General features: G+C 39.2%; 1 protein-coding gene across 1 annotated transcript; it reads right to left on the bottom strand.

The window, feature by feature from the left end:
• Positions 1 to 762: 762 nt before the first annotated feature.
• Positions 763 to 9,193, bottom strand: LOC149289733 (eukaryotic translation initiation factor 2 subunit 3-like). Its single transcript, XM_089490202.1, has 12 exons — positions 9,125 to 9,193; positions 6,584 to 6,647; positions 5,478 to 5,605; positions 5,130 to 5,251; positions 4,832 to 4,926; positions 4,443 to 4,601; positions 4,011 to 4,145; positions 3,627 to 3,721; positions 2,936 to 3,080; positions 2,424 to 2,593; positions 2,077 to 2,249; positions 763 to 826 (listed from the first exon to the last, which is right to left on the bottom strand). Exons 1-12 carry the CDS (start codon positions 9,191 to 9,193, stop codon positions 763 to 765), a joined length of 1,419 nt encoding a protein of 472 aa, XP_089346328.1.
• Positions 9,194 to 10,952: the final 1,759 nt, after the last annotated feature.

The raw sequence follows: 10,952 nt of genomic DNA on the forward strand, positions 1-10,952 counted from the left end.
TGGCAAGACCAAGCACAGCAAAAAGACAAGGTAGTTATACTGCATCAGCAATGTACCTCAGACAGAAATTTCAAAGCAGACAGGGGTTTCCAGATTTTCTGTCTCAGCTCTTTTGAAGCACAAAAACAGGCAATTTTGTGGACTGTAGACGCAGGCAGAGGAAAGACATCATGCTTCCTTCCCTTCACAAACGGAAAATGTCCAGCAGTGCCATCAGCTCAGCATTGGCAGAAGACAGCTGGATCCTGGTACACCCATCTATTTTTTGGAAAAGCCCAGTCAGAAGTTGTCTTCATGGTGCAGAAGAAAGTCAGCAGGCTATAAGGAGGTTCGGGGTCGACTTCAATTTAATGACTTCTCTTTCCAAATAGTTTTCAAAGACAAAAGAAAAACCAACAAAAAGGTTTCCACATATAATTTTGGTTTTGAAATCACTGCACTAAAATGTTTATTAAAATAGAAAGCCTAATGATATGTATAATAACTGCAATAATGGACTGTATACCAAGAAGGATAATTATAACCTAGTACTTAGTAGGTTATCTGCCTAAAAAAAAAAAAAAAAAGATTGCCGTATACACAGTAATCTTATATAATTTAAGAAGAAACAAAACATGGAAAAAGAATTTGGTCTTTTAAAGTTTATTTTTGACATTCATTCACTGGTGGAAAAATTCCTGAAGGCTGCTGTTCCTTCAGGAAGAATGAATAAAATGGCATTTATTTAATAAGAAAAGCAAATGTGTGTCATTTTTGCTATGTTTAGTCATCATCCACTGTCGGCTTGATTGTAACACCTCTTCTTATTTGTCCCCAGCCAATCAACCTACAGAAAGAAATCAGTTATTAAGTATATTACAAGAATATGTTTAAATACATCCTAAATTCACAGAACCCTTTCTGCAAAAAAAAAAACCAAAAAAAACAAAAAACCCTACCAAAAAAACCCAAAAAACCAACCAGTTCAGAACCAGGGCTTTTTTTCTACCCCAGAAAATTTACCATATTTGATGAACTCATCAAATTATACATAGTTTTGTTCAGGACATGTAGGGTCTTTTAAAATTATAGAGATACCGTACATAAACCAAAAGCACAGTAGGTGCCGCAGCTGAACAATGACCCAACTTACATTCGACAACACATTCCGATTACACCAATTTGGTTTTTTATATGTCTAAAAGAGACACATCCATACATTTTACACTATATATTAGTATTAATGTATAAGGTAGTGATTTTTTATACATCATTTTTACTTGTAGTTGTAGGGCTAAGGGATATTGTAGCACTTATTTATACAAAAAAAAGTAACATTTGCACTGTATGCAGTATGGCCTGAGATCCCTTTATTTATATTTAATTTTTCTGTTTCCATTTTTTGGTAAAAGGAACTTTGTTTCTCCCTCTCCTCCCTGTGATTGGTCTGTCCTGATCACACTGATCAGCAAGTAGGTCCCCATCGCCATAGCTTAAAAAGACCCTGCTGAGTCACTCCCAAACATCTAGTGAGTGTCGGTATTGACACCTACAAGAAGGGGAACGTCCGATTACATGATCAGGCAACACTTATATAACGGAGTACGGAGTAATGCTTACGCATTACATATGATGCTGGCTTCTGCTGACAGGGGAGAGTCCAGGCTGTCAAGACAGCCTAATGTTCCTTGTAGGGAAAGAGAAAGATGATCACACCGAGCATCATCTAAATTCCCTGTCCTAAAATTACCTTAGGTTTACCATCCTATGCAAAGGCTGCCTCAACCAATCAACAGTCAGCACAACGGAGAGGGAATACATTACAGAGACCTTGAGAAAAAGGTGTCTTAACATCCTTCTCCTTGGTATTCACTTAAGTTAGGTTTTTAACAGATACATTACAGATTTTTATCTGTAAATAATATTACATGGATTTAGTGTATAGAACTAACATTTATGATGAGACATGCCTATTTTTAAATCCATTTTAAAAGCAGAGTGTTTGCGTCTGTAAAGATCAACTTAAAAAGATGGTATTATTCAAGAATCTGAAATGGATTCTGCACAATTTTATGCTCTAGAAAGGGGTGATCTTACCTCCAATGTTTTTCAACTCTTCTGCTAAGAGCTATTTTCTCTCCTACTTCTGTGCATACTGGATTTGTAAGCACTATTTTCCCTAAATCAGCTTTCACGGCACTGACACGGCCTCCAGTCGAAAGAGAGCCAATGTTCACCATCAGCACTTCGTTCTTAGACAGCTTTTGCACCTACAAATACAGTAAGAGGACAATGTTTATTTTCTATACATAATTCCACAAACATGAGATTTGCATTATCCTTCTTACAGTCTAGTTAGACAATACTAAAAGTCAGTATAAGACACACAAAAAATGACATTCAAGGCTAGGTTGAATTAAGAGCAGAAAGCACAATGCACCAACCTTTGCTGCTTTTTTGTCTCCCTCTGTACGTACTCCTAACAGTCGTCGTAGAAGAAAGTAGGAGATTTCAAGCTCTGTGAAGATTTCAGGCAGAGCACCAACAGCCCCAAGGACTTGTCCAACCATACGATCTGCTCGACACAAGGTTGGATCAATCTTGGTGCCTACACCTGATAGCAAAAAAAAACAAAAAAAACACACACAAAAAACAGTAGTTTATAAAATAACCGGTGAACCAAAAGGTTTGTCCTGGTTCTTAGTACATAGCAAATCTGTGCATTAATTGCATTGCATTCTTGGCCACATATTTAGTATGATCAGTGGCAGGGTTACCTGCAAGACGACAATAACCTTTACACCCATAAAACGCATTATAGAGGGATTCCTGGTGATGAAGTTTCACCTCATCTCTATCATAGGTCCGTGTAGCTGATCATATTGTGTGACACTATTTAAATGTAAAAAAGCTCACAGTGTAAAACTATGCGCATGTTAAAGGCAACACTTCTTACCGATAAGGCCTCCAGGAGCAGCATACTGTAGATCATTGTGTTCAGCAAACAAAGATACAATTTTGGAAAAGATTGGCTTGCACATGAGTTTTCCTTCACTGTCTTTGGAGACGATACCAGGCCGAACTTCAATTTCCTGCCCCACCTGCACACAAGATTAAGTACTCCAATTTTAACACTGTACGGCATAACCACAGAACCAAAAATCCACAATACCACAGTTCATGCTGAAATCTAGCTAATGGCTTGTACAACATTTACCTGCATTTAAAAAACAAACCATCTCGTAGCTTCTATAGCCTTATAAGTAGTTTTTTTTTATCTATAGGTGGAGGCACTTCTGTATAGAAAAGCCACATTATATTTGGGGTATATTTGAGCATCCATCGCACCTCTTGTCAGTGTAACGACAGCAGTGGAGAGGGCTAAAAGTTCAGTTTAACAGTGACAGGTTATCAGACAACTGCTGTCAAATATTTGTCCTTGGGTCTAAACGAGGTCACTTACATATCTGCCTAGTCTAAACCAACATCCCTAAACTATAACCAAAATAAAGAAAAATTACTGTTTAATCTTTTATTTTTCTTCCCTGTGGGGAAGAAAAATAGAAGCTTTGTATAGTAGGAGAACCACTTGGGCGATCTTTTTAAATCTAACAATCACAGCCAACGTGAGAGCTTAACATGCATACCTTTAATACGCCTTTTAGAATACTACCACCAGCAACACCACCTTTAAGGTCATCAACTTCACACCCTGGCTTGTTGACATCAAACGATCGGATAACTGGAATTGAAAACAACCCATACAAATTTATCAGGTCAGATACTACGGAAGACACTTACAATCCATAAAAAAATATAAATAAATCCCAGGACCTTACTGGATTTAAGTTGCAGAGACTGAGCCAACATGCACACATTCCGTATTATAAATGTTTACCCAAAGCGCTTTAGATCGCTGGATAACACCAAATGATATATTACTTTGCATGCCAGCCTTGAAGCTAAATGTAAGGTATATGCACTCTTATACATTATAAACATCTTGCATAATATATTTTTTATTCACTTACCAATAAGCCTTGGTTCAGATGTGAAGTCTCGAAGAGGCACAGGGATCTTCTTTACAATGTATTCACAAACTACCTCGATATTGTACTTGAGCTGAGCAGAGATTGGAATGATAGGCGCTCCCTCTGCTACGGTACCTGTAACAGATATCCACAAGAGTCACACATCAGAAAGAACAAAGCTCGGCCCCGACAACGCACTCCCTACTTTTATAACAAGCAATTTTGTGCTGTAACGGCCTGAAGTTAAGTCCCACCAGTCCATTAAAACTACAGAAGCAAAACCGTACAGAAGCTGGTCTTACAAAGTACTTGCCTACCTAAGAACCACTTAAAGCGTGATTTAAAGTCTCTATAAATCAGCTGTGTAAAAACAGTAGGCGCCATCGGTCATAGGCTTTGTGGAATAGAAATTCTTGATTTATTCAACCATACCTTGTACAAATGCAAGGATCTGCTCATACTGCTCCTTTGCCTGACTCTCCTTTACCAAATCAATCTTGTTTTGTAAAATAAGGATGTGCTTGAGTTTCATGATTTCGATAGCAGCCAAATGTTCGGAGGTCTGGGGCTGTGGACAGGATTCATTGCCAGCTGGAAACCAGTAAATGTTATTGTATTATTATATGACACGCACAAAATCAGTATTAAGTATAACAGTGCTCATAAAAGCACATTTTGAACATAGAACATTTGATCAATTTTACTGCAAAAGATAGTTCTGCAATCAGATACCTTCTTGGTTTACAAAGTACTATGAGAAAAGAAAACTAGGAGAAGCCTACACACAAGCGAAATAAAATAGACAGCCTGATCGAATTCACCTATTAACAATAAGGCTGCGTCCATAACAGCTGCGCCGTTCAACATGGTAGCCATCAAAATGTCGTGACCTGGGCAATCCACGAATGATACATGTCTGTCAAACAAAAGAAATAAGTTATAGTCTGTGTGAACCTAATTTGTATAGTAAAACAAGTCATTTGTAAACAGTACGATCCCACGTCTTATGCACCTTTCATCAAATACAACCCCCCCCAACATAAATGGAATTAACCATTTGTTTTTGCATGGATCGTAGAAGAAGAAGAAGAAAAGAAAAGAAAAAAACCACACAGTTACCTGACTAATTTAAAGTTGCCCTTGGTGTTTGGTATGTCTGTCGGAAATTCATCCGGTGTACTGCTGCCACAGGAACGATAGCATTCCGGCCGGGAACAACTGGGATCATCAAGTTCGTAGATCTGAAACATAAAAGAAACATCATTAACATTAGAATAACGCTTAAAGGGAAACGGTCAGCAGCAATATTTCAATAATGAACTGCTTGAATACGCTCACAATGTATTTCTGGCACATGGTCTTAATTTAATGCAAGGTCTACTATAACGTGAACTATAGGGTGTCCAAGAGGATGCAGACTTTATTAGAAACAAAACATACATTTGGGTGCAAAGAATTAAAATGTACCTTGGCATTGGCATATCCCAGCTTGATGGTAATATTTCTCTCCAGTTCATTCTTAAATCGGACAGTGTGCACACCAGATATGGCTTTGACTACTGTGGATTTACCATGAGCTACATGGCCAATCGTGCCTAGACAAGAAAAAGCACATAGTGAAAAACGTTACCAAACTCTTACGCCACTAGGACCTTGTAAAAGTAAAATGCTTCTATCAGGAGGTATGAGCACCGATGTTTCGCTATGAATGCAGAGTGTGAATCACAACAGTGCTAGTTTTGAATTTAAAAATAGCTTTCAACTAGATTTTTCCCTTTGACACATTACTAGATATTGGTGCAGATAATAGATCTGCAGCGCGAGATCACTTTTCCTCATAGCATTTCCTGATCACAGGCTGACTGAACAGATTTAAAGAAAGTAATACAATACTTCACAAATGCACACAGATGTCTGAATCATGTTAGAAGTCTTAAAACGCAAATTGCCAACAGCCCTTAATCGGAATAGAATCAGTAGCATAAGTGTGCACAGGGAAATTTTTAGTCTTGCTGAGGTTCTTGGTGGAACATAAAGTTGAAAACTGTAGATGAGATTCTCTCGAACCACATTTAATGCTCCAAATACAAGACTCTTGCAGGAGAAAATGATGAATTTTGTGCTTGGCATTTGAACAAGCGATTACAGCTAGGACACCATTCCAAAGAGTAGATTCTTGTACAAGGTCTCCGCATATGAGCAGCAATGCAAACACATTCAGTAATCCAGTAATGCACTATACACACTCACTGGACAACACAACGTAGCAAGCACAGCAAGTATATGGCTAAGTAGATCCAGATGGCAGAGAGTTAAAATGGTGCACACAGCGAACAGGAAAACATGTCATCTGTATTTAAAAATAGAGTCATGGCGGCCACACAACCGATGGCTCTACAGCTGTTACCAAAATATACTGTCTATCAACACGAGTTGTAATTCATCAACATCTGGCGTGTAAAAGCTGCTGTCCAACGATCCACGATTACTTCAATTATACGGGTTGATGCTTTATGATTCCATAAACCAAAAAGGGTTCTTTGCATGCAAAAGGAAAACCCCACTCAACTTACCTATATTAATTGTCGCTTGTCGGCTGATGATTTCTTGGGAAAGAGGTGTCAGCTTGGAAACATCCTATATTGAAAACAAAACAAAAACAGGTTACTTAGTAAATACATATAACGAGGACATTGAAATGCAAAGGGTTACTAAACAGAATGCATCACGTACTTTTTGTTTAAGATTCAAGCATTAGTAATAGAGGGGATTTTCTATTGAAATTTAACACTCAGATCTTTAGCTCCTCAAATATAAAACTACTTCAATACCAGAATGCATATATTTAAGCTGTTCTGCATAGAGAATGTCCCTATGACAAGGGCACAGAAGCTGGTTTTAAATGGATGACTCAATGTCATAAGGGAAAGCTTGTCTAAGAACCAACATCGCGTCTAGCGTAATAAGCTGTCGAACACCAGTTTTGACTACAAAGACCGAGTAAAGGAGTGACATAAACTGGGTTAATATTAACGTTTGCTCACGACAGACAGTTCTTTATATCACACAGAACCGCATCCACACACGCTAGGACACAACGAATGGAAAGTTGCTGGTGGGTGCAAGTATCAGACATTGCAAAGTCAGCACAAAGTAGACACAGGTCATCCAGAGGAAAACATCGGCCGCTGACAACCGTAAGCAAAAGCACACAGAGCACCCCGATAACTTTACAGAATAGGCAGCAAAGCCCAGACAAGATCAAGGGTAGAATCGTAAACTCAATCCTTATAGACCTGTAAGGCTGGGAGACTAATGTGGGAGCTGAAAGTATCAACCATGACGCACTTATTGTGTAGGGGTTACAACCATACGCAAAAATGCCAAGGCTAAAGAAGGAGTACATTTATCTTGTATATTATATGCGTTACAACTTCCTAGCTGTGACAACCCTGCCTCAATGACATTCTCAGACTTCACAAAATTGGGGCGCAAGTACATGTAGAAAGAAAAAAACAACAATAATAGTGCACTTTTATTGTTGTTTTTTTCTTTCTACATGTACTTGCGCCCCAATTTTGTGAAGTCTTTCTTGTCCTGAATATTTGTTAGGAGTGTTTATTGTTTGGGAGCTGCAGACCGTGTAGGAGATATTTATTATTATTTCTTTTTCACTTTTTCTTTTCACCTGGTCCACGTTATTGGTGACACTTTGTTTTATTACATATAATCAATGACATTCTTCTGTCTGCACGTGTTTGTGTTATTGTATAGTGCCACATTTAACGTTCCCATTCATTTTCACTCCAGGCTACGTTATGGAATCAGTTGGCACTCATATATATATATATATATATATATATAATGATATAATATATAATTGCCTGGTACTCTGGAGCTTGATGGCCTTTTTTGTCAGATACATGGGACAGTCGTTAAGCTGTCCTCGATCTAAAACAAGACCAAGGACTCAATGGGCAGCCTAGATGGGCCAAATGGTTCGTATCGGTCTTTAAATTCTGTTTCAGTTGGATATTTCTCTTCTTCCACATCTTTAGCACAGCATTAGCCGATCACCCATATTCCATCGGCCATCGGGGTAAGAGGTATGGGAAAGCGACCCATATGGTAGCACCGATGCTGCGGATGCCTCCTTATACATAACCATGGATGTCGTTGGGTTTGGACGGATTCAAGCTCATCATTATTTGCTTCACGTTCCACAATGTCTGATACTCTACAATGTTTCAGCGAATGAACGTAATGTTTCTAAGGGTACGCCAAAATACCTCAAGTAGAGTCTGAAGAAATTAAATGGAGATATCCAACTGTACTTCCTAATCCAGCCCTGTGCTACTAGATGTCACCGGCAAGATAGAACTACCTTTATTGTTATTTCACTAGAACGTGACCCACAGCAGAACCGCACCAAGGTCTGAACATGCCTGCCATCCGGCCAGTAAAAAGACAGACTACATGCACTAGCTGCCGTTTTATTTTTCAGTAGAAGGTGGTGGTACCAAGGTTAAGCCATATATAGTTTTTAATCCAAAAATGGCTAATATATATGTACGTGTGTGTGTGTGTGTGTGTGTGTGTGTGTGTGTATGTGTGGGTTCTACACCACAAGAAAACATTATGTTATACATAAGCACTATATGGTGCCTTAGCATGGCTGAGGCAGGATCAGCTGTAGAGATGGAAACAGTATATAGATACCAGTGCATGAACGTACTGTAGAGACAATGAATGTGGGACGTATAACGGAAACGTATATAAAACGTACGCTCGATGTGGAAGGGGCACGATTGGGCAGGGTAGTTGTATCCGAACCAACACCTCAGGGCGGCTGCGGGTATAACAGGCCGAATGTTTGCGCGCCCATCAGTTATATCAGCAGCGAAAAACCCCAAGAGCACATGGGACGAGCGGGGAACGGCTGTAACAAGCCAATGAGCGAGCGCAGAGCTCGCAGCGCAGAAGGCTAAAGATAAACCGTCAGCATTAAGCCGGAGACCGACATTTCCTTCACCCCTCGCATCACACGGAAGGCAGATACACACTCCGTAGAAGCCGGGTGAATTGAAATGTGATAACGGGCTAGCAAGACTTACCAAGGTAGCCAAATCCTGCCTGGATAAATGAGGCTGGCCTAGAGTGACTCCCGGCTCGTCGCCCGCCATCTTGGTAAAAAGGAAGTTGCTCGCTGTCTTAGAGGCAGACCCGCAATACTCAATGCAGACTCTTCCGGGACACGCTGCGTTCCACGCCTCGACCTGGATTTCTCCCCCTTTACTACGTCCACTCGCAACTTAATAGACGATTGGTCAAAAGAAACTCATCGACCCGCCCAGGGACAGGTTTGCAGAATATTCACTCTTTCACTGCCGAATTCTAGCGTGTCGCCAATGAGGCATAGCGAATGCTCATTCATTTAGCCCATAGCCTTTCGCTCGATATCCGTTTGAATAGAACGGGTTGATGGAGGGTCAACAGGAAGTGTTCCCTTCACGGCAGTGAGCTAATAGCTCGCGGATCCGCCCTTCAGCATGATGCAATCCCAACCCAATAAATGTGATCGCCTGTGCCTTTCATTTATTAGTAGAACGCAGCCACCATTATTGGATCATTTGTATGAATATTGAAGAAGAGATCCTTGAGGTCCCAAAAGCTTATTTTTAACCTTTCATCGCATGCTATGTTGGTATCAACGAAACACTCCATCCACAAAATTGCAGCTTCATGCTGGGAAAATCCTATAAGAAATTGAGTAATTTAGGTAACATACAATGTTCCATTTAGTCTAAGATAAAGTACATTAAACGATGCACCAAGTCAGCTATGTGAGCCGAAGAGTGCAACCGATGAACCATTCAATGCACCCCAATTTAGAAGATCTTTTAAAAGGACACTCCAGCAATCATATGAGCCTTTAACGCATACGATGGCCCAAAGCAATAAATATATATCACACACACACAGATATAATGATATATAAAGACATTCCATTCAAATGTTTGGGGGTCACTTAACTGTTTTCATGGAAAGCAAGGACATTCCGAGCTGTAGCATAATGACAAAAGGGATTTCTAATGATTCAATTTGCCTATAAATCTAAACTCGGATTAGTGAACACAACATGACATTGGGACACAAGAGTGATGGGAGTTATAAAAGGCCTCTGTCCGCCTATGAAAATATTTCATATTCTTCCTATTGAAGATATATACATTATCAAAACATTTATTACACATTTTTTATACATTATTTGCTTATATGTTTGGAAAAACTCTAAACCGTGCATTCTGGTGGTAAAATGTTAGACTAGTTAATAGGTAAAAGACAAGCAGATGTTTTGGGTTTTTTTATCTGCGTCCAGTGATAAACTCTACAGTGTTGGATGAAAAATCATCTGGAAGACCAAGTTTATTATAACAAACGAATGAAGTACATAAGGCAACAACAGTGTAATAGCATTGTATACAACAGTTTAAAAAAAAAAAAAAAGCTTGATTTGGTTTCTACAAAAAATGAGATGTAGTCATGTATGTAGGTAGCTGCCTGCAATGCCAAAAAGCAATGGTTTACCAAAGTGTGAAGCCAACATCATTTACATCACACTGGCATACATAGTGTCATGCTAGACTCTCACGGAAGTTGTTTAAAAGAATAAAGCCACAGGGTCGAGGCTGTCTGTTAATCTTTTCCCCGAACACAGCTGCAAGCATAAGGCTTCAAGAGTCTTATAAAAAAAAAGTATGTGTGTATGTATATATTATATATATATATTATATATATGTGCGCAGCACTGCACAGTGAATATGGAAGACATTGCGATTATATTTTATACCAGTACAAAAATATCTTGTAATGAATATTGTAGATGGTTCATGGCGTAACAGATCCATTTGAGAGTATGATGGTAGTGATGGTGCCGGTCCA

Source organism: Sceloporus occidentalis, unplaced genomic scaffold (assembly GCF_023333645.1).
Source record: "Sceloporus occidentalis isolate IW3139 unplaced genomic scaffold, rSceOcc1.0.p SCAF_43, whole genome shotgun sequence".
NCBI classification, from domain to species: Eukaryota; Metazoa; Chordata; class Lepidosauria; order Squamata; family Phrynosomatidae; genus Sceloporus; species Sceloporus occidentalis.

What these genes read in the sequence shown, in the direction of transcription:
- LOC149289733 (XM_089490202.1), bottom strand. Translation starts at nt 9,193, where the DNA reads ATGGCGGGCGACGAGCCGGGAGTCACTCTAGGCCAGCCTCATTTATCC. An exon ending in ACAAGCGACAATTAATATAG is followed by an intron (nt 5,606 to 6,583) that starts GTAAGTTGAGTG and finishes TTTCTTGTCTAG; the next exon opens with GCACGATTGGCCATGTAGCT. An exon ending in TGCTCCTGGAGGCCTTATCG is followed by an intron (nt 2,594 to 2,935) that starts GTAAGAAGTGTT and finishes TTTTGCTATCAG; the next exon opens with GTGTAGGCACCAAGATTGAT.